Source organism: Orycteropus afer, unplaced genomic scaffold (assembly GCF_000298275.1).
Source record: "Orycteropus afer afer isolate SDZICR_OR568_19922 unplaced genomic scaffold, OryAfe1.0 scaffold00003, whole genome shotgun sequence".
NCBI lineage: Eukaryota > Metazoa > Chordata > Mammalia > Tubulidentata > Orycteropodidae > Orycteropus > Orycteropus afer.
This window is the reverse complement of record NW_006921590.1, coordinates 34486681-34512020: the sequence shown is the minus strand read 5'-3', so window position 1 is coordinate 34512020 and position 25340 is coordinate 34486681. Positions and strand designations below refer to the sequence as shown.

General features: G+C 36.4%; 1 protein-coding gene across 1 annotated transcript in view; it reads left to right on the top strand.

Annotated features, from left to right (window-relative positions):
* Positions 1-25340, top strand: part of STAG1 (stromal antigen 1) — a 528154-nt gene that overhangs the window by 281445 nt on the left and 221369 nt on the right. The window contains exon 6 of the mRNA XM_007937169.2: positions 8301-8505. Coding sequence (XP_007935360.1) covers positions 8301-8505 — 205 coding nt within the window. The remainder of the gene's footprint in view (positions 1-8300; positions 8506-25340) is intronic.

Genomic DNA, 25340 nt, shown 5'->3' with positions numbered 1-25340 from the left:
ATGGGCTCAAGTATAGCAGGTATTGTGGGGCTGGCACGGGATCGGGCAGTGTTTCGTTCTGCTGTGCATGGGGTTGCTATGAGTCGGAAATGACTCGACGGCACTTAACAACAACAACAACAACAAGGAAGAGTAGTTAATAGTACCATTGTTCAATTTTATGTACCAACCACTAAAGCCAACGATGAAGAAATTGAAGATTTTTACCCATTTCTACAGTCTGAAATTGGCCAAACATGCACTCAAAATATATTATTAATAATGATTGGTATGAGAAAGATGGAAACAAAAAAGAAAACCAAAAGTGAAGAATATGCTTGGCATTTTTCAAGCTTAAAGAACTGAAGAAAATGTTCAGGTCTTGGGTTGCAGTATTGGAGGATTTTGTGGGCAAACTACTGAATGATTTAGGAAGCACCAAAAGAAGATGGAAGGAATACACAGAGTCACTGTACCAAAAAGATTGGTCTATGTTCATTCCTTTCAGGAGGTAGCATATGATCAAGAACCATAGGTATTGAAGGAAGGAGTCCAAGCTGCACTGAAGGAATTGGTGCAATCAAGGCTCCAGGAATTAATGGAATACCCATTGAGATCTTTCAACAAATGAATGCAGCACTGGAAGCACTTACTTGTTTATGCCAAGGAGTTTAGAAGAGTGTTACTTGGCCAGCCAAGTAAGAGAGATCTATATTTCTGCCCATTCTGAAGGAAGGTGATACAACTGAATGTGGCAATTTTTGAAGAATATCAGTATCACATGCAAGTATAATTTTGCTGAAGATAATGTAAAAGTGATTGTAGCTGTATATTGACAGGGAACTTCCAGAAATTCAAGCTGGATTCAGAAGAGGACATGGAAGGAGGGACGTCATGGCTGATGTCAGATGAATCTTGGCTGGAATGAAAAAATACCAGAAGGATGTTTTCCTGTGTTTTATTTATGCAAAGGCATTTTACTATGCGGATCATAACAAATCATGAATAGCATTGCAAAGAATGGGAATTCCCAAGCACTTGAATTGTGTTCACAAGATACCTGTACATGGAACAGGAAACCATCATTCATACAAAACAAGGGGATACTACAGGGTTTAAATTAGGAATGGTGTGTGTCAGGGTTGTATCCTTTCACCATACTTACTCAATTTGTAGGCTGAGCAAATAATCTGAGAAGCTGGACTATATGATAAAGAATGTGGCATCAGGATTGGAGGAAGGCTCATTAACAACGTATGATATGCAGATGACACAGCTTTGCTTACTGAAAGTGAAGATGACTTGAAGCACTTACTGATAAAGGTCGGAGACTACAGTCTTCAATATAGATTACATCTCAACACTAAGAAAACAAAAATCCTCACAACCAGACCAAAAAGCACCATCATAGTAAATGGAGAAAATATTGAAGTTATCAGGGCTTTCATTTCACTGGGATCCACAATCCACACCCATAGAAGCACTAGTCAGTAAATCAGATGTAGTATCACACTGGTCAAATGTGTTGCAAAACACCTCTGTAAAGTGTTAAAGAGCAAAGATGTCACTTTGAAGACTAAATTGTGTCTAACCTAAGCCATGGCATTTTCAGTCACGTCATATGCATGTGAAAGCTGGACAATTATTAAGGAAGACTGAAGGAGAGCTGATGCCTTTGAATTGTGGTGTTGGTGAAAAACACTAAAAATATCATGAACTACCAGAAGAATGAACAGATCTGTCCTGGAAGAAGTACAGCTGGAATGCTCCTTGGGAACAAGAATGGCCAGATTTTGTGTCACCTACTTTGGTCATGTTGTTAGAAGGGACCATTCCCTGGAGAAGGTTATCATGCCTGGTAAAGTAGACGGGCAGCAAAGAAGGACAACAAAGAAGGGGAAGACCCTTAACAAGATGAATTGACACAGAGTAGCTGCAATGATGGGGTCAAGTATAGCAAGGAGTGTGAGAATGGTGCTCCACTAGGCAGTGTTTTGTTACTTTGTACATAGAATTGCAATGAGTCAACCACACCTAACAAAAATAACAGCATACCATTTTCCACACTGGTTACACCATTTTATATTCCCACCAGTAGTGTATGAGGGTTCTAGTCTCTCCACACCCTTGTTAGCATTTATTGTTTTCTGTCTTTTTGAACTTTGCTATTAGTGCTAAAGTGAGATGATATCTCATTGTTGTTTTGATTTGCATTCTTTTTCGCATGAAAATAAATATTTATTAAAAAGTTAGGATTATCCTGATCATACAATTTTATAATCTTTTTATTTATTTATTTTTTATTGTGATTTGGGTGACAATTTACAGAGCAAATTGACTTTCCATACAGCAGTTCACATATACTTTGTCTTATGATGTTGACCACAATTTACCACAATTGATTTGAATTTTCTAATGGCTAATGATCTCAAGCGTTTCTTCAAATGTTTGTTAGCTGCCTGAATGTCGTCTTTGATGAAGTGTCTGTTCATGTCCTCTACCCATTTTTAAGTTGGATTATTTGTCTTTTTATTTTTAAGGTATTGAAGTTTGCTGTAAATTTTAGGGATTAGCCTCTTGTCTGATATTTTGTTACCAAACTTTTTTTCCTAGTCTGTGAGGGCTTTTTACTGTTTTGGTGAAATCTTTTGATGCACGTAAGTGTCTAATTTTTAGGAGGTCCCAGTCACCTTGTCATTTTGTCTTCTGGTGTTTGTGAGTTTTTTATTATTTTCAGTAGTGTATTTTATGCGCTGAATTACAGTTATAGGTATTATTTTCAGGTCTTTGATCAACTTAAGTTTGTTTTTATATATGGTGTGAGATATGGGCCTGTTTTATTTTTCTGCAAATGGATATCTGGTTTTGTCAGCAGTATTTATTAGAGGCTTCTCTTCCCCATTTACTAGGTTTTGACCCTTCCTCAAAGTTCAGTTGTTCGTAGGTGGATGGATTTACATCTGGGTTCTCATTTCTGTTTCACTAGTTTGTGTATCTGTCTTTGTACCAGTACCAGGTTGTTTTTACTACCGTGGTATGTAGTAGGTTTTGATATCAGGGAGTATGAGGCCTCCTACTTTATTTTCCTTTAGTAGTACTAATTTTTTTTTTTTTGACAGTCAGTTGACCCATCATCATTTATGCAGTCAGCTTTCTTCACTCATAATTCTCCTGTAGTAGTAGGGATATATTTGTGTCTGACAGAAAATTTAGCCAACAGTGCATTATACTCATAGGAGTTTGTTTCATGCAAAGTAAATCTGAAAATGGAACAACTAGAACAGAAATGAGACTATTTACACTATGAGAGCTTAAAATCAGAGGTTCTTGGTGCCTGAAAGTGGATCATTAATTCCATTTTAATGTCTTGACCTGAGTCTAGAATCCATGCTGCCTTTTCTAACAGCAATTCCTCTAATAGCCTTTACACTGACTAAACTTTGATTCTGTCCATATACCCTAAAGGAGATACTCTTTTTCTCTGAGGTCTGGAGGTACAAGATGTCACTGTCTATTCCTAGAGGGTCTTTCCACTATGACCAAGCAGATGTAAGACATGATGGCTTATACCCAAAGAGTCTTGATGCACAGCATTATCAAGTAATGTTCACAAGGTCTGCCAGACATGATTGAGAAAATAGTTTTTAAAGCAGGTTACCTGAAAAATCTATCCTGTGATTGTTCTGTGACCATCCAGTAGTAAACTGAAGAGCGCTTATGCTTGCAATTTGTAGCTTTAACCATTCATGTAATCAGACTCCTCTGATTGTTTTTCAGCCAGTTGTGATTTTATAACTTTTCATTCCTGCTCCAACTGTACAAAAATGTTTTCTTCCTCATTGTCTGGAGGAAAAGCCATCTTCATTCTGTGAATTTGGACATCTCACCAATCCAGACTGTCTTTAGCTCTCAGTAAACCTTTTTTGTGTTTACTTTAAGCAGACTCTGTCATGTTATCTTATGATAATACAATGTGAAAATTTTAACCAGTAACACTGATTGTTATATCTGGAGATCATGGAAGGGGTGCAAGTTTCGCCATGTATGTTTTCACCAAAAGTAAACATAAATAAATCTGAGAATAGACATTAAATACCTGCTAAGTAGTATGGCTCAACAGGGCAATCAATCAAAGACCTAGACATTTTTCTTTCTTTTCTACCATTCTTCATCCCAATACTTGTCCCATCATGGTTGTGACTGCTGAATATTCAGCATCACATTTGACTTCCAGGTCTGTAAAGGAGGAATGGACAAGATTGAAAGATCATCCTAGCCTAATTTATCCTTTTTAAAAGGCTTTCCCGGAAGCCTCATCCAGCAAATAACATATTTTTCTCATATACATCTTGAACATTATTTTCCAGACTACTAGTGTATCTCCTATCAGTGATTATTTCCTTTAATTTAGCAACTAAATTTTCTAAGTCATAAATATTCTAACTTCCTGGTTTTTTGATGTTATTTGTTTTTGTACTGCATTTAAGTCTTCTGAAATGTAGTTATTTTTATAATCAGGATTATATATTCAGGACTGTTCTTTCAGCCTTCCTCTCACTTGCTGTTGGGCCTCTTAGATGTATTATTTTCTTTCTGGCACTGTGGCCCAAATGTGATAGTTGCAGAGCACTGAATGGTTGAATCTCTCAATTGAAGGGCATTACAGAAGCCCACTAAGTTAGAGCAGGAAGGCTGCTGAGATACCTTTGGGAAGCATCTTTGCTATTTAGTATATCTACTTCCCTGTCTGTCCCCACACTCTTAGTCTCAAGGACTAGGGAGACTCATCCAGCTCCTTTATTTATTCTTGATCTTTTGAGAGCACAGTGAACTCCCCCATAACACTGATGTACACCATCATTAACTTTTTTGAGGAATTTGACTGTGGTTGTTAAGCTCTTCCCAATCTTTGCTTTCTGTTCCTTGCACTTGATATCTCCTGCTGCTATTTAGGTACTTGTCTAGTCTAAGTATATGGGGAGGGGGAATATCACATTAGTTCTCTTTCCTAGGACACCAACAAAGCTAACAGCCTCATTTAAACTCAGTTTTTCTAGTAGCAATTTGACCTAGAAAAGGCAAAATACACAAATTGAAAATATTCAGGCAAACATATTCACAAAACACCCCCTTATTTGCCTTGTGAAGTTCTATTTTTTCAATTATTTTTCATTGTGATTTGGGTGAAAGTTTACAGAGGAAATTAATTTTCCATACAATAGTTCATACATATTTTGTTTCATGACATTGACTGCAATTTCCATGATGTCAGCTCTTTTCCTGCTTCCTCCCTGTTTGTCCTTCCCTGTGTCCTTCTTTAATATGCATTCCTGTCCTCTGACCTGTCTCCTGGTATATATACTGCCCTTCCTGTCTCCCATGGTTGATTTTTCTAAGGAATATACATACTGGGTGTAAGTGTTCACCTTACATGCCTGTCTATTATTTGGCTGGAAGCCATGGGAGTTAGTTCAGTTCCAGGCCTCAAGGGTCACTAGGGGCCGTAGTTTTGGGAGTTTCACCAGTGTCTGTCAGACCAGTAAGCCTGGCCTTCTTTTATGGTTTTGAGTTTTGTTCCACATCTTTCTCCCACTTTCTCCAGGATCTCCTAATTTGATCCCTTTCCGAGTGGTTAACAATGGTAACTGGGCACCATCTAGTTCTTCTGCTCTCAGGGTCATGTAGGCTGAGGTTCATATGATGCTCTAGTCCCTTGGACTAATTGTTTTCATGTGTCTTTGGTTTTCTTCATTATTATTTGCACCTGAAAAGGGAGTTCTGTTTCTTTACTGAAATGTTTTAGGCTGCAGTGAGAAATCTGTAACCAGTTGGGTTCAACTATTGGTTTCTTGTTTTAAACAAGAGGACATACTTTTTTGATACCAAGAGCCCATATTAGAATTTTTGTTATAAAAGTTAATAAATCCACATTGTAAAATAAAGAGAAAATTCACAGGAAAATTGGAAGAAAGTGGGATTGTAATTTCAGTGAGAAAGGTTAGATTTCTTAATTTAATGCTTCTACTTTTGAAATTCTCAATTCTTAGCAATAGAATTTAAATTTAATATAATTGACATGTACTATGTGATATATTAATATCACATGCTAGTAAAATTTTCCTAAAGATAATTCAGGGAGCATTATGGCAGTTCCTAAACAGTGAACTGCTAGAAGTTCAAGCTGGGTTTAGAAGAGGACATGGAATGAGAGATATCATTGCTGGCTTCAGAGGGATCTTGGCTGAAAGCAGAGAATACAAAAAAAATGTTTGCCTGTGTTTCATTGACTATGCAAAGGCATCCAGCTGTGTGGATCATCATAAATAATGGATAACCTTGTGAAGAATTAAAATTTCAGAACAGTTAATTGCCTTCATGTAGAATTTTTACATTAGATCAAGAGACAGTCATTCAGACAGCACAGGGGATACTGCATAGTTTAAAGTCAGGGTTGTATCCTTTGACTATAATTATTTAATCTGTATGCAGAGCAAATAAGTCAAGAAGCTGAACTATATGAAGAAGAACATGACATCAGAATTGGTGGCAGACTCATTAACAACTTGCTGTATGCAGATTACACAACACTTGATTGTTGAAAGCCAAAAGGACTCGAAGCACTTACTGATGAAGATTAGACTGCAGCTTTCAGTATGAATTATACCTCAGCATAAAAAAAGAGAATAATCCTCACAACTGGACCAATAAACATCATGATAAATGGAGAAAATATTGAAGTTGCCAAGGATTTCATTTTACTTAGATCCATAATCAACACCCATGGTAACAGCAGTCAAGAAATCAAAGGACATGTTGCATTGGACAGATCTGCAGCAAAAGATCTCTTTAAAGTGTTAAAAAGCAAATGTGTCACTTTGATGACTGATGTGCCCCTGACCCAAACCATGGTATTTTCACTTGCCTCGTATGTATGCAGAAGCTGGACAGTAAATAAGGAAGAACAAAGAAGAATCCATGCCTTTAAATTAAGGTGTTGGTAAAGAATATTAAGTGTAGCATGTCAGAATAACAAAAAATCTGTCATAAAAGAAGTACAGCCTGAATGCTCCTTTTAAACAAGGATGGCAAGATTTCATTTCATGTGCTTTGGGCATGTTATTAGAAGGAACCAGTCCCTGGAGAAGGACATCATGCTTGGTAAAGGACAGGGTCAGCGAAAAAGAGGAAGACTCTCAATTAGATGGGTTGACACAGTGACTGCAACAATGGGCTCAAACATAGCAACAATTGTTAGGATGGGAAAAGACTGGGCATTATTTCATTGTATTGTGCATAAGGTTTCTTTGAGTTGATACCAATTCAGTGGCATCTAAGAACATGTGACAGACACATAATCATAACTGGTTTCATGTAAATTCAATTCCAAATATCTTTTTTGGTCTTAATTTTTTTTTTTTTAAGTTTCCATCATATCTTTCTACTGTGCTATTATAAATTATCTCAACTGAGACCCAAATACAAGAAAATTAGAGCTTTTGTTTTGAGTAAAAGGCTTAATTGAACAACGAAATAAATTCTGGTCCTAATTAAAAAGTTTAGTACTTCAGGAATTAAATAGTTGCTAACCAGAAGGCTGGCAGTTCAAACGCACCAGCCACTCCTCGAAAGGAAGGTTGGGCAATCTATTTCCATAGTGATACCACCTCAGAAACCCAAGGAGGGGTCACTATGAGTCGGTCCGACTTGACGGCACATAATAACAAGTAGATCAAAGGGAACTCTGGTGGCATACATTTGACTGCTAACCAGGAGACTGGGAGTTCAACTCACCAGCCACTCCTCGGAAGGAAGGTTGGGCAGTCTACTTCCGTAGTGATGTTGTTGTTTGTTGTTGTTATGTGCCTTGCCTCAGAAATCCAAAGAGGGGTCACTATGAGTTGGATCCGATTCGATGGCAGTGAGTTTTTTTTAGTCGATCAAAACAGACAAAAAAAAGATAAAGCAATCAGTATATCCATGAAAGTCCCCTTATATTTCTACCCATATCTACTTTTGGGGGAACACAGTACAGTTAAGGTAAACCTGTTGCTAAGTAGATTGTTACTCATGGCAAACCCATGTGTTAACAGAATAGAGCTGCTACATAGAGTTTTCTTGAGTATGATCTTACTGAAACAGATTGCAAGGCCTTTCTTTCACAGTGACACTGGGTGGGTTTAAACCACCAACATTATAGGTTCTTAATTGAGTACAAACCATTTGCTTCACTCAGAGAGCTCCTATAAATACAAGAGGGAAAATAACTTTGATCAAACTGGTACCATATGTCATACTTAGTGTGTTCTTCTTTTTCCTTTTAGGACAGTGGTGATTATCCCCTTACCATGCCTGGACCCCAGTGGAAAAAATTTCGTTCAAACTTTTGTGAATTTATTGGAGTCCTGATTCGACAGTGTCAATATAGCATAATTTATGATGAGTATATGATGGACACAGTAATTTCCCTTTTGACTGGTTTATCAGACTCCCAGGTCAGAGCTTTTAGACATACAAGTACCCTTGCTGGTAAGTCCATCAACATTTTATTTCTTTTTCATTTAATTTTGTTAAATATCCTTTATTCTAATTAAACTTTTCTGAAATATTGATTTAAATTAATCATTTACTTTTGAAAAATAACATTTTCACCCAAATTAATCTGAATAGCTTCTGTTATCTGTTTGGGTAGACTGTTTGCCTATTTTGATAATTGGCATTTGATAGACTTGAAAGTGGAAATTGAAACCTTCTGGCCATTGTCACCAAATGTTTAGTTTAGCTATTTTCCTACATCTTTATTTTATAACCAAGGAAATTTTCGGAGACTTCTAGGCCACATCCTTTTGTGAACTCAAATAATAATAGTTGAAATGCTAAATTCACAGTATTTTATGTCCACTTAAATACATTGCTTTATTGCTCAGTGTTACACATACTTTTGTAAATAGTTTTTTTATGTATTTGAGAAAAACAATTACATCAAATTAATGAGGTAGCAAAGACATTCTTCCTATTACTTTTCCTGAAATAATTTAAACATGTATCTCTAAGCATAATGTCTCCAAAATCAGTTCTTTCAGGTAAGCTTTTGATATCTAAAAACTGACAAATTGCAGTTTTCACTTACACTTTCATCATTGTAGAATTATCTAAACTGCTTCTCAGTCAAGTATATATTCTTTTTGTTTGGTAAATTTTGTTTGGTAATTTTGTTAATTTAGCAGTTCTGTTTTTCATCCACTGCTTTACCTGTCCTTATCTAAAATGACTTTTGTTTTTCATTTATATCGTATGTCTGCAGACATGCATACGTATACACATATTTAAATACTCCCAAGTCACATCTTCCTTAATAGGAACTCTTATGTTCATTTTATTCATTATCATGACAAATAATAGATTCCGTTTCATTAACTGCATTTAATCTTATATTTAAATTTCAGTTTCTCGTTTATCTAATTTATTTAAAGTACTGATTCTCAAACTTTACTATGTATCAGAATCACCTGCAGAACTTATTGAAACAAAGTTCTGGGTCCAACTCACAGTAGTTAGCAAGTTTTTAGGGGGTGCTGATGCTGCTTTTTTGTAGACTCTACATTGCAAATCCCTGATTTAAAGTTTTGTTATTTCTGATTTAGACCTGTTGCCTAAAGCCAATATGATAATATTATCTGCAGTCATCCATACTTCTTCAACATTTTTTTTCTTTAATCAGCATAAACCAAAAAAACCAAACTCACTGCCATCGAGTCAATTCCGACTCACAGTGACTTCGTTTGGGTTTCCGAGGCGATACATTTTTATGGAAGTAGATTGCCCAGTCTTGCTTCTGTGGAGTGGCTGATGGGTTTGAACTGCCAACCTTCTGGTTAGCAGTCAAATGCCTTAGGCACACCACCAGAGCTCCTTTAATCAGCATAGTTAATCCATATTAGTGTGCCTTATTGTCTTACTTATATTTCTATATGAAATAGTTTATTTTCTTTTGAGAGTGCTCTTTTCCTCATTATTAGGAAGAAAGAGAAGATTTATTTGTTTTTTATCTTTTTTATAAAGGTAAAGAAAAAATACTCTGTATTGTGGCTAAAAATTTCTGTGTTGAACAAAAATCAAGCAGTTTATTCTGTGTTTAGAGAATTTTTTTCTTCTTTGTATTATTAAAAAGGGAAGAAGATCTCATACCCAGTTGTAACTTTACTTTAAAGTAACTGTTAAAATGCTATTATTTTTTTAAATCTTTTTTTATACATTTCTTTCTAATTTCATGACTTTTAATATCTTTTTGTAATTTAGTGTTCACCTTTTTTTCCTCTATTCTTTATTTCCTTTTTGTGTTACTTACTTCTGTGTTTGGTAATGCCCATTTATATGGTTGTCAGATGCATAGTAATTTGGTTATTTGAAATAAACAAAAGACCTTAGGCATAAGGTAGAAATTACTTTTAAATAGCCAAAGCTGCTGTTATGAAAACTAATGAACTGGCTTTGATACAGATTGTGATACACTTTCCCAAGGCCAAGAGAGGAAAAGCAACAAATTCATGGAGGACAAACCTTAGATGTGATCCTGTTAATAGAAATATGAAATAACAACTCATAGCAAAATAGGAGATAACAAAATTTGTTTCCAGATCTGAAGATAGGGAGTAATCTGGAACTTTTTTTTATAGAGGCAAACCACCTCTTCTTAATCCGGAAACCTATGCATTCTGTATAAAAGATTAAATATATGCTATACAGAACAAGAAAACAGAGCATTTATATTTTATAGAAATACACAAACTATTTTGACTCTTAAACCATTGTTTCAGTTTTCTGAAAAATGAACTTTAATTCATTTGCATTTGTTTTCCACTGCCATCTAAACGAAATATTACTGTATTTTGTTGCCTTTATGATATTCCATTTTAATTATGTTTTATTTACCATTTGTCTAACTCTATATATATCTTCTTTGTTAATATATCTGCTAATTTTATATGCTTAACTGTATTTTCCTTAACGATTTTATCCTCTTCTTTTTGAGTTGAGTACCTCTTCCTTTTCCCCAGTCCCTTTTTGTGTGTCTCTACTTCTGGTGGTGTAAGTGCCTAAGGCATATATTACTGCTAACCAGAAGGCTGGCAGTTCAAACCCACCAGCCACTCCTCAGAATGAAGGTTGGACAATCTACTTCCATAGTGATACCACCTGAGAAACCCAAGGAGGGGTCACTATGAGTCGGGTCTGAATCATGGCACATAACAACACAACAGCAACATCCTGCAATTTACCTGTGTTCATGATAGCTTTTAAACTTGCTATTTTGTTTTCACCTAATTTCTTTTTACATCATCATCTAGCCTATTTTTCAAAATCAGATATCAATTAAAACATGATCTACATAATATTTATACTGATTTATCAAAAGATAAAAGCTGTTTTTAAATCATTTCCTACAATTACTTCAAAAAATTGCTACAATTCCTATGTGTCAAATCTTCCAAGGCTCAGTTTCTTAATATATGAGACATATCAGTCACCTACCCTTCAACAAAGCACAGAGGGCTTGCTGAGAACTTAATTCCAGGCTGGACAATAATTACCCATCTCTTCAAGAGTTTTTTTTCTCATCTTTGCCCTCTTCTTTGTTATTTTATGCTGTGTGTGCCAAGGGTAGATTAAAAGATAATCATTTTTATTCACTTTGCAGGACGAGTCTTGGGGACTAGATAAAATGGGCAGGAACACATTTAATCTTCTGCTTCAAAGACTATGTGCATGGACAGTTACAAGGCAGTTATGGCCAGATATGGTTATCGGATTTGGAATAAAATGCTCCTTGACATTGCTTATATCTTAGCTGAGAAGAGAGACCATCAGGTTAGTTATTTTGAAGGGTATAGATGTGATGCACTCCAGAGCTTTGTAAGTCATCAGTTGTCTTATCAGTAGTAGTTTTAATATGTTTTCCAAACAGCCCACTTTCTTGTCATGAATTAAATAATGTTGTCCGTCCCTATTGTCTGTGTTGTGCATTGCATTTAACTGTATGCTTTTACCGCATTTTTATTGAAAGTATTCATCATTCTTTAGTTCTTAAGGTCTGTTTAATTCTGCAGTTTGAAGAATAAGGATTCTCAGGTTTTTCTTTGGAGGTAAACTATACTTTCCTTCTTTTTTTTTGAATGCTTTTTTTACCATTAAATTGAAACCAACTGTTAGAGATTACATTTTTATTATACTTCCCTTTTTTTTCCTCCACTTAATTTATTTGTCATATTTTAATGTAATAAAGAGACTTCACATTGCAGTACAGTTTTGTTTCATTAACTATTAATCTTCTGATTTAAGTGCCCTTTCTTTTGTTCTAAATACCTAACTCACTAGGACGTATTTAGAATATAGTTTGTAGACTTGTATGAGAAACATTTCATAATTTGTTTGCTCTTTTCTTCTTTTGTTGGATTTATAAGAGAAGACTGTGCACATTTTTTTTCCAACTTGCTCACATTTTCATATTTTATGATAAAATGTTATATTTTATTCAAAGTTAGAAATAGTAGTTATTTTACCACTTTGTTCTTTTGTATTAAGATGATTTTATTTTAAAGGAATCTCTTTTCCCCACAATTATAATTATCTTACATGTTTTTAGGCATTTACTTTTAAAATGTATTCTAGTACTTTATATGTTGTTAACTTCAAGTTAGCTGGCATTTTATAGAATGAGTAATGTTGGTTTCACTTTTTAATTTTTTTTTATTTTCTGTAATGTTATAAATAGTCTATTTTATACTATCAGCCTCTCATTTTTAAGGTGAAGGTGCTAATTTTAACAGGAGGATTAAGAATACAAAATTTGTATTAAGAATGGCATTGTGATTGATTTGATTTTTAGAAAAACTACAAACTGTCGTTGAGATCATCTTGACAGTCCATTGGTGTCAACAGATGAGGAGACCAATGTCAAAAACCTAAATGCAGAGAAACCCAAAAATTAGTATAGTGGAATATATTTGTTGTGAATAGATATGATTGGAGTAGGACAGTATCATGCCTAATTGGATAAGGTGAAGGCACTCCAAAGAGGGATAGTGAAAGCAGGTTTTGTAGGTTATTGTTACATTAGTTTTTCAGGAGTTAATATCAGAACAAATGCAGGCTTTCAAGGTTCCTCAGTTACAGAAACAAATCACCAAGGACAAGCTGTTTTTAAAAAAAAAAAAAAAATGGCTTGTAATTAAACCCTGGAGTTCCTACTTGTCAAAGCTGGCCACATACAGATAATTTTTCAGAAGAACTCAATGTCTAAGGCCAAAAAGTCTCCACTAAGCTGCTTTTTTTTTGGGGAGCTCTGGTAGCATAGTGCCTAAGGCACCTGACTGCTAACCAGGAGGCTGGCGGTTCAAACCCACCAGCCACTCTTCCGAAGGAAGGTTGGGGGCATTCCTACTTCCCTAGTGATAACTGCCTCGGAAACCCAAGGAGGGGTTGTTAGGAGTCGGGCCGGGCCGACTGGATGGCAAATAACAACAAGCTGCTTATTTAGCTATTGTTTGATCTGAATGTGACTCCAGGGAACCAGTTCCTTCAAGGTTCAAAAGCAAACCTAAGGGCAGATGGCCTGGATGGGTCATTCCAATTCCATGAACCCAGAAATCTGAATTCCAGGACAATCAAAATGATTTTGATACCAGTCTTCATTAGTCTTCAGTAGGTCACTCTCAGCCTCACGAGGGAATAAACATTTTTTTATACCCATGTTCTTTATAACATTTCAATATACTATTGTGTAACATTTAATTTGACATATGGTTGAGTTTATATTGTCATAATTGATTTATAGTCTATGTTCATTAACATTTGTTATGAAGTCAGTGTCTCTGGACTTTTCCTCTGATGAAAGATATGGCATGCGAATGTACTTTTTCCTTTATCATGACATAGAAAATAATTTTGCCTCAGAAAAGTGATATCCTTTTTATTTGGCTTTCAGTTGCTGAAACCTTATAATACAGTGTTCATCAAATAGCTTCTGGAGTTAGACATTTCTGGATTCAGATTCTTCTGTCTTTTACTGGGTGGGTAACTTTGAACAAATGCTTAACTTATTTGGCCTCACTTTCATGTGCAAAATGGGGAGATAATGATAGCCTAAGGCATCTGACTGCTAATCAGAAGGCTGGCAGTTCAAACCCACCAGCCACTCTTGGAAGGAAGATTGGGCAATCTACTTCTGTAGAGATACTGCCTTGGAAACTCAAGGAGGGGTCTCTATGAGTCAATGGCAGTGAGGTTTTTTTGTTTGTTTGTTTACCTCATATATTAGAAGAGATTAGAAATGCTTGGAGTAGTGCCTAGCATTTAGTTAGCTGCTGCTATTATTCTTTAATGATAAGAAGGGCTAACAGTGTTTGGCAATGTTTTCCTTCATTCCTATTTTTATTCAGAATTTTTGAGCTCCTACTCTATTTTAGTTAATAATGGACATGGTAAATGGAGAAATCAAGAATAAACAAGTAAATAAACAGATTAGATTTTTTGAAAACTGCTATTAAGGAAATAATAGTGTGCTCTTTCATTTTACTTATCTTTTGGCTCTTAGGACCCAAGATCTAATTATTGAATTCAGTAAGTGTTTTATAATTCTTAGCCAGACAGGTTATTTCTGGCTACATTAACTCAAACCAAACTTGGTGCCATTGAGTCAGATCCGACTCATATAGCAACCCCTCCTTGGGTTTCTGAGGCGGTATCACTACAGAAGTAGATTGGCCAATCTTCCTTCCGAGGAGTGGCTTGTGGGTTTGAACCACTAGCCCTCTGGTTAGCAGTTAAATGCCTTGGGCACTACGCCACCAGAACCTGAATATTTTAGATTGATCTGGCATCATCAAAGAATAGGCCACATGGTGTAAATAATCTCTCTTCCTTTTTGTCTTTTTATTTTATTTTATTCCTCTGTATTCTTATCATTGTATTGTATTTTTGCTATTCCATTATTTGACTTTATCACCCTTGTCTTTCTTATTCCTTCTCCAGATATATCACCTTTATTCACTTTTCTAAGAAGGTTCATATATAGTAGACTTTGGGTGTTCTCATGAGATTAATTTGTAATACTTGGACAAATCCCCAAATACCACAATTTTATATGTATTCATAAAATACAGTAAAATATAATTAAACTTTTTGAATCTAAATACAGATTGAGTAATTTTTAAATTTTTTAAACTAGGAACTTTTTTTTTTTTATATTTATTTCTTTTCATTTCTATCATCAGGTATGAAAATTAACTTTCTTTTGGGGACCAATTTTTGTAAAGAAACCATATTTTAAGTTGGTTTACAAGAATTACCTAACTCCTTTTTATTAACTCGGTCACCTTGGACAAATTTATCTTTTGTACCTCACTTTTCTTTTTGGTATAATGTTGACATGAATAGTCCTATTTCCTAGGAATGTTTTGAAGTTTAAATAAAATAATTAATGTTACATGTTTAACGTGTACAAATCACTATAAGTAGAAGCTCTTGTGGCACAATGCCTAAGGCATTTGACTGCTAATCAGAAAGTTTGCAGTTCAAACCCACCAGCCACTCCTTGGAAAAAAGGTTGGGCAATCTACTTCCATGGTGATGATGTTGTTGTTGTTGTTATTGTTTGCCTTGGAGTCAGCCCAGACTCATAGCGACCCCTCCTTGGGTTTCCGAGGCAGTATCACTAAGGAATGGTGATACCGCCTCGGAAACCCAAGGAAGTGTTGCTATGAGGCGGATCTGACTCCAAGGCAGTGGTTACATATATATAATATAACCAAAAAAAAAAAAAAAGTCACAGCTGTTGAGTGAGATCCAACTCATAGTGTCCCCTCCTTGGGTTTCTGAAGAGGTATCACTGTGGAAGTAGATTACCCAACCTTCCTTCTGAGGAGAAACAAAACACTGCCATCGAGTCAATTCTGACTCATAGCAACCTTCATTGGGTTCCCAAAACTGTAACTCTTTACAGAAGTAGATTGTCTCATCTTCCTCTGGTGGAGCAGCTGGTGGAGCAGCTGGTGGATGTGATTGGCCAACTTTTCGTTAGAATCCAAATGCCTTACCCGCTATACCACCAAACCAAACACACTGCTGTTGGGTTGTTTCCGACTCAGCGACTGTTCCTTTGGTTTCCAAGGTGGTATCTCTACAGAAGTAGATTGCCCAATCTTCCTTTCAAAGAATGGCTGGTGGGTTTGAACTGCCAGCCTTCTGGTTAGCAGTCACATGCCTTAGGCAGTACACCACCAGAGCTCCCACTAGAGCACCTGTATTTGGCTTAGCTCTTACACATGGCAGAAAATTTAAGAAAATTCTTTGGAGTTTGATTTTATTATTTATCTATTATACATTTCAGCATTTTTCTTTACATATAAAATTATATATATTAAATATGGAGAATTCAGAAAAGTAAAATAAAAATAAATGACCTTTATGTCACCTTAATACAATGCCTTAAAATTTTGATGTTTAAGTATTTTTCATATACATTTTTGTGAGGATTTTTTCATTTTATTTTTAAACTAATAATTTGATGTCTTCAGTTTCATAGTATTCATTTTCTGTGTTCTTAATTCTTTTTACAACTATTTAATATGGCCGCTTCTTTTTCTACCATGTAGATCAATGTTTTAATTCATTTAACTTTTCTGCTGTTGTTTGTGTACTTAGTCTTTTCTTGAAAATCTGTCTCCCTCACTCCTCTTCTATAATTTACTCCTTTTGGTATAACATATTTTCTATCAGTTTCCTGAGAAAGAAGTATGGGAGGGGGTATATATTTGTGACTTAGCATACCTAAAATCGTGTGTTGTATCCTAATATTAAATGGTCTGACCGAATATAGAATTCATCATGGAAAATCATTTTCTTCAGAATTTGCCCTTTAGCTTCTTCCAGTGTTGCTGTTGAAAGAGAAATGTAATACCATTTTGACTTCTGATTCTTATCTTGTTTCTTTTCTTTGGAAGTTTTTTAACTTTTGTCTTTATTCTTGTTATTCTGAAATTTTACGATGATGCACCCTGGTGTATATGGTGGGTTTTTTTTGTTTGTTTGTTTTTGTTTTTTTAATCCCCATTATGCTGGGTACTCTTTCTTGAATACCAGTTGCTTGGGTATAAATTTCTTGCATCAGTCTTGAGTTTTATTTCTCTTTTATTTTCTATTTAGGTTTTTTGTTGTCCAGGTCTCTATTTCCTATGTTTTGGAAATGCAGTATAGTCTGTTTCTTTTCTAATCTCTTTCATGTTAATTATTTCTTTGAAATTTTTTTCTGTTCCCTGGTCTGACTTAGGATTCTTTGCTTTTATCTCTCTCTTTCATGTTGGAAACTTTCCTCAGCTGTGTATTTCTTGGCTCTCTATTCTTTGCTGAGAGAGAGAGATTAGAAAGCTGATTGCTAGAGGAAGGGTGTTTTGGATTGTTCAACACACACACACACACACACAGGTAATTCAGCTTCTTTGCAGAAGAATATTCCCATCTATGTAAGTGTGGCTGATGGCTGAATTTGGGAAGTGGGCAGAGTAGGGGAGCATTCAAGGCACTTTACACATATATCCTTTCTTTTATGTCTGATGATTCCAGATAGCTGGGCAAGGGGAACAAATTCCTTCCGGGAATAAACTTCTGGATTTCCAAGATGGGTGTGTGGTGGAGGAATTGCCCGACTGCTTGGACTGGAGTGGAGATTTGGAGATTTAAAGTTCACCATACAAACTTTGAAACGATGCTCTTATTTTTAGGCCTTATCTTATTCTATGTTCTGTAGAAACTAGTGTTTGTAATTTCTGAGTCCTTTTGGGTTCTATGGCACAGAATTGTGTGTAATCTTTTTCTTCTATAACCAAAAAAAAACCCTAAACTCATTGCCATTGAATCAATTTTGACTCACAGTGACCTCCTTTGGGTTTGCGAGGCGGTAAATCTTTATGAAAGTAGATTTCCCAGTCTTCCTTCTGTGGAGTGGCAGGTATGTTTGAACTGCCAACCTTCTGGTTAGTGGTTAAATGCCTTAGGCGCTATACCACTAGAACTCCTTTAGGGACTCTAAATCCTTTGACAGTATTATTATTATTACTTGACGCTAGTATTTTTGTTATTCTTCACGCCCTTGATGTACTCACATCTTTCATTTTCCAACTTTAAATTCCATTACATCGTTCTTCATTCCCTCAATTTCCTCTCCATCATACTCCCTAGGAAGACTCCAAATCTTCTTCTGCTTTGTACCTGTGCCAAAAACAACCCCATTGCAATCAAGTTGATTCTGTATTATGACTACTTTGTGTGTTACAGAGAAGAATTGAGCTTCATCTGGTTTTCTTGAGTATAATCTTTATAGAAGCAAACTGCCAGGCTTTTCTCCTGCCATACTACAGTTTGGGTTTGAACCACCGACCTTTCTATCGATAGCCTGTTGTTGTTGTTGTTATGTGCTATCGAATTGGACCCGACTCATAGTGACCCCTCCCTGGGTTTCTGAGGCTGTATCACTGTGGAAGTAGATTGTCCAACCTTCCTTCTGAGGAGTGGCTGGTAGGTTTGAACTGCCAGCCTTTTGGTTAGCAGTCAAGTGCTTTAGGCACTACGCTGCCAGAGCTCCCATCTATAGCCTAGAAGAAGCCATTTGAATCACCCAGCAATCTGTATACCTGGACCAAAGCTGCTGAAAGTGGATGGAGAATAATATGTAACCATAATGGCTAGGGTTTACATTTTTGTTTCACGTGAACCTTTAGTGCTGCCTAGAACTAGGATAGCTCCCAATTTATGTTATTAGAGTTACAGTGAGCCACTGCACCTGTGACCATCTGGTTTCTTTTTCTTTTGTATCTTATTGTTAGTAATATCTATGACATAAGTGGTAAAGCTCGTAACTTGCTGTTGTTACCATTCTCAGATGTTAGTTGCAGATGTTCAAAGTTGAGATTTATAAAAATGTTGATAATGAAAGGTAATAATGAAAACTTAAAAAACAAATAAAGGTGATATTCAACTTATTTCAGTACCAACTTAAGCAGATCAGAGTAACCCCGCCTTAAGTCAGGGACTACCTATAGAGTATCCTACTCAACAGCACATAACAACAACAACTATCTAGGGCCAATCCTTAGACTTACACAATGAATATCATCCCTTTTCACCTAGTCACCAAGAACTTTGCTAATCATGTTGTTCTCACTCTTTCCTGATTTTAATTTCTCCCTTTTTATTAGATAACTCCTATCATTATGGGAGCTCTGGTATTGTAGTGCCTAAGGCACTTGACTGCTAACCAGAAGGTTGGTGGTTCAAACCCACCAACCACTCCTCAGAAGGAAGGTTGGGTAATCTACTTCCGTAAAGATACCGCCTTGGAAACCCAAGGAGGGATCGCTGTGAGTCAGGTCCAACTCGATGGCATGTAACAACAACAACAACCTATCATTATACTAATTATGCTATAACTACCCTAATCATTTCAGAACTGTTATAAGTTGAATTGTGTCCCTCCAAAATATGTCTCAACTTGGCTGGGCCATGATTCTAAGTATTATGTAACTATCTTGCATTTTAAGATCTGATGTATCCTATGTGTTGTAAATCCTTACCTCAATAATGTTACTATGGAGCTCTGGTGGTGTAATGGGTAAGGCATTTGGCTGCTAACCAGAAAGTCAGTGGTTCAAACCCACCACCTGCTCTGTGAAAGGAAGATGAGACATTCTATTTCCATAAACATTTACCACTTTGGAAACCCATTGGCAGTGGCTTTTGTAATGGTAATGAGACTGGATTAGAGGCAGTTACCTTAATAAGGATACAATCTACAGGATCTGGTTGTGTCTTGAGTCAGTCTCTTTTGAGATATAAAAGTTATTAAATAAATGAGTAAAAATAAGAGGGATCTCCTACCACCAAGAAACAATAGCCAGGACTGGAGCGTACGTATCCTTTGGACCTGGGGTCGCCTGTGCTGAGAAACACCTAGATTTGGGGGAAAATTGGTGATGAAAAGTGCCTTCCTCCAGAACCAACAGAGAGAATAAGCCTTCCCCTAGAGCTGACACCCTGAATTAGGATTTCTAGCTTTCTAAACTATGAGATAATAAATTTCTGTTCATTAAAGCCATCCACTTGTATTTTCTTTTATAGCACCACTGGATAACTAAAACAGGAACTCTCCTTTATCCCTCACAATCCAATTTTTCTTCTTTCTTTTGAAGAAAAACTCCTCAAAGAATTGTTTACATTCATTGTTACCACTTAACTCTCCTCTGAATCTCTTTGAACCCACTCCAACCAGGTTTCAGTCTCTGTCATTTCATTGCCTCTGCTCTTGTAGAGCTCAAATGAATGGGTAGTTTCCAGTTATCTTTCTTTCTCTTGAAGGATACACTTCTTGAAAAACTTCTCTTCACTTTTCTGAAATATACCACATTGTCTTGATGAATCTTAGAAAACTGAATTGTAGATAGTGGATTATCCTGGGATTTAATGTTCAGCCTCTTTTCTGTTTTAGACACAGCTCAGTGAATGAAGAGAAAACAATTCCATGGTTTTATTACTTTTAGATAAAAAATAATGGTGGTGAGAGGTAATATCATCACATGATTTAAAATTGAAAGTAGAAAAAAATGTTACATGATGAAATGTCATTTGTCGAACCCACCTCTTGGCCATCACATTTTCTTTCTTGAAGACAGTTAAAATGATCAGTTTCTTAGTTTACGCATGTAATAAAGCAAAACAGAAAACAAAACCTGTTGCATATGTCTGTTCCAGTTCATGGTTACCCCACCTGATACAGAATCATTCTACTTCATAGAATTTTCTTGGCTTATAATTGGCAGGCCTTCCTTCCCCTGAACCACTGGGTGGATTACAACCTCCAACCGTTTTCACCACCAGGAACAATATGCATATAATAAAAACTCAACCCAACCCACTGCCATCAAGTGAATTCTGCCTCATAGCGACCCTGTAGGATGGAGTAGAATTGCCCCATAGGACTTCCGAGGTTGTGAATGATTACAGAAGCAGACTGCCTCATCTTTCTTCTACAGATTGGTTGGTAGGTTCGAACCATTGACCTTTTGGTTAGCAGACAAGTGCTTTAACCACTGGACCACTAGAGCTCCTTTGTGCATATAATTAAAAAAAACTCACTGCTGTCAAGTCCATTTCAACTCATAGTGACGTCTCCTTGGGTTTCCAAGGCGATATCTCTATGGGAGTAGATTTCCCAGTCTTCCCTCTGAGGAGTGGCTAGTGGGTTTGAACTGCCATCCTTCTGCTTAGCAGTCCAATGCCTTAGGCACTATGCCACCAGACCTTCTTTGTTCATATAATAGCATATATGTACTCAATGAGAGACAGAATATTGTAGTGGTTAAGAGCTTGGATTATAAAACAAGACTGCTATGCTTATAATGAAACTCAGTATCTACCAATTACTGGCTGTGTAACTTTGGGCAAGTCTCTTGGCTGATCTGTGCTTCAGTTGTCTCTTATGTAAAAAAGGGATAATTTAACAAAAAGATGGAAACAACCTAAGTGTCCCTCAACAGATGAGTGGATAAACTATCATAGACACATTGGAATACCATGCAATCATAAAGAATAATGATGAGTTCTCAAAATACATTGTAATGAAGACTGATCCTGGAGGTCATTATCCTGGGTGAAATAAGTCAATCACAAAAGGACAAATACTGTGTGATCTCATTATTATAAAAGGAAAAGAGTATCTATAACTACAGAAATGAGCATTCTTTGCTGGTTACCAGTAATTGAAGGGAGATAAAGGGGGAGTCACTTTCTAGATAGCAAATATTTGTTAGTTTTGATAAAGAGTAAGGCAATACTAAGGCACTCTGGTGGCACAAGGCGTAAGGCATTTGACTGCTATTCAGGAGGTTGGCAGTTCAAATCCACTAGCCACTCCACAGAAGGAAGGTGGGGCAATCTACTTTTGTAAAGATTTACTGCCTAGGAAACCCAGTGGGGGTCACTGAGTCGGAATTGACTCGATGGCAGAGTTTTTTTTTTTTTATTCTGGTAAAGCAATACCAAATAAGGTTGAAGTCAGCACAGTTTGACTAAGGTAAGTGATAACACTAAGAAGTACACAGTAATAAAGGACAATTTTGGTAAAAGCCATAACATACGTAATTTTGTAATAAAACCAAAAAATGTGTAAGTGGTTACATAGGTAGATATCTATGCTTATATATGTATAGGTAAGCACATATGAATAATATAATAATAAAACCTGCTGCCTTTGAGTTGATTCCAACACATAGCAACCCCCATTGGGTTTCCAAGGCAGTAAATCTTTTTTTTTTTTTAAAGACTTGTACAAAAATATTTATAGTAGTAGTATTCATAATAGCCCAAACATGGAAACAACTTAAATGCCCATCAACTGATGAAAAGATCTAACAAAATGTAGTTCAAACAAAATGAAACACATTGCTATTGAGTTGATTCTAACACATAGGAACCTTATATAATAGACCCATAACAAAAGAAGAAATTGAAAAGGTCATAAAAAAAAAATTACCAAGAAAAGAAAGTCCTGGCCCAGATGGTTTCACCAGAGAATTCTACCAGACATTCAGGAAAGAACTGACACCAATCCTACTCAAGCTATTCCAGAACATAGAAAAGGTGGAATCTTCCCAAATTTATTTCATGAAGCAAGCATAATCTTGATACCAAAACCAGGCAAAGACATCACTCCAAAGGAAAACTACAGACCAATATCCCTCATGAATATAGATGTAAAAATCTTCAACGAAATCCTAGCCAGTAGACTCCAACAAGATATCAAGAATATCATTTATTATGACCAAGTGAGGTTTATATCAGGTATGTGAGGATGGTTCAACATTAGAAAAACAATCAGTGTCCTCCACCACATAAATAAAACAATGAAAAAGAATCACATGATTATATCAATTGATGTAGAACAGGCATTTGATAAAATCCACCACCCGTTCCTGATCAAACTCAGCAAAATAGGAATAGAAGGGACATTCCTCAGCATAATAAAGAGTATCTATGCAAAAACAACAGCCAATATTCTCAATGGAGAGAGACTGAAACCATTCCCCTTGCCAACCGGAACCGGACAAAGATGCCCTCTATCACCACTTCTATACAACATTGTACTGGAAGTCCTAACCAGGGCAATAAGGCAAGCAAGGGAAATCAAAGGCATCCAAATTGGTAAGGAACAAGTCAAACTATCCCTGTTTGCTGATGTTGTTGTTGTTGTCGTTATGTGCCCTTGAGTCGGACCCGACTCATAGCGACCCCGCCTTGGGTTTCCGAGGCAGTATCACTACAGAAGTAAATTGCCCAACCTTCCTTCCGAGGAGTAGCCGGTGGGTTTGAACCACTAGCCTTCTGGTTAGCAGTCAAGTGCCTTAGGCACTACACTACCAGAACTCCTGATGATATGCTCCTATTCCTAGAAAACCCACAAGACTCAGTCAGAAATCTACTGAAACTAATTGGGAGATTGAGCATGGTGGCAGGATACAAGATCAACATCCAAAAATCAGTTGGATTCCCCTACACCAGCGAAGAGATCGCTGAAAAAGAAATAAAGGAAATCAATACCGTTTACAATAGCTACCAAAAAAATAAAATACTTGGAAATAAATCTTACTAGGGACACAAAAGACTTGTATAAACAAATCTATAAAAGACAACCTCAAGAAACTATAAGAGATCTATATAAATGGAAGAACATCCCATGCTTGTGGATAGGAAGATTGAACATTGTGAAAATGTCACTTCTACCCAAAGCAGTCTATACATTCAATGCAATCCCAATCCAGATCCCCTCAACATTCTTTAAGGATAAAGAAAAACCAATCACTACCTTTTATGGAAAGGAAAGAGACCTCGGATAAGCAAAGCATTATTGAAGAAGAACAGCAAAGTAGGAGGTCTCACCCTGCCGGATCTCAAAACCTACTATCTAGCCAAAGTAGTCAGAACTGCCTGGTATTGGTACAATAACAGACACATAGACCAATGGAATAGAATTGAGAATCCAAAAATAGATCCATCGACCTATGGTCAGCTGATCTTTGACATACGCCTACATTCATTACATGGGGAAGAGAATGTTTGTTTAATAAATAGTGCAGGCAAAACTGGATAACCATTTGCAGAAAAAATGAAACAAGATCTGTACCTCACACCATACACAAAAACTAACTCCAGATGGATGAAATACTTAAATGTGAAACCTAAAACTATAGAATTCCTCAAGGAAAAACAAGGGGAAAATTTGGGGGCCCTAATATATTGCATAAATAGACTATCAAGCATAACTCAGAATGCACAAATAGCGGAAGAGAAACCAGATGACTGGGACTTTCTAAAAATTAAATTTTTATGTGCTTCCAAAGACTTCTTCAAAAGAGTCAAAAGAGAGCCTACAGATTGGAAAAATATATATATATTTGGCAATGATATATCTGACAAGGGACTTATCTCTAGAATTTATAGAAAACTCCAATACCTCAATAACAAAGAGACAAATAATCCAATTAAAAAATAGGAAGAAGTCTTGAATAGACACTTCACCAAGGAGGATATTCAGGCAGACAATAAACATATGAAGAAATGCTCACAATCGTTACACATGAGATGCAAATCAAAACAACAATGAGATACCATCTTGGCCCTGCACTAGTAGCAAAGTTCAACAAGACAGAAAAACAAATGCTGGCAAGGATGTGGAGAGATTGGGACTCTCATACACTGCAGGTGGGACTGTAAAATGGTACAACCACCGTGGAAAGCAGAATGGCAATTCCTTAAAAAATCAGAATTACAAATACCATTTGACCTAGCCATTCCATTACTAGGTGTATACCCTAAAGAAGAGAGAGCCAGGACAGGAGCAGATATATTCACACCCATATTCATCACAGCACTATTTACACTAACAAAAAGATGGAAACAACCTAGTTTTCCATCAACTGAGGAATGAATAACCAAACTATGGTACATACACACAATGGAATACTACACAACCCTAAAGAATAATGTAGAATCTGCAAAACACCACATAACATGGATGAAGTTGGAGAACATTGTTGTTGTTGTTGTTGTGGTTAAGTGCCGTCAAGTCATTTCCGACTCATAGTGACCCCATGCACAGCAGAACGAAACACTGCCCAATCCCGCGCCAGCGCCACAATCCCTGCTATACTTGAGCTCATCATTGCAGCCACCGTATCAATCCATCTCGTTGAAGGCCTCCCCCTCTTTCGTCGACCCTCCACCCTACCAAGCATGACATCCTTCTCCAGGGAATGGTCCCT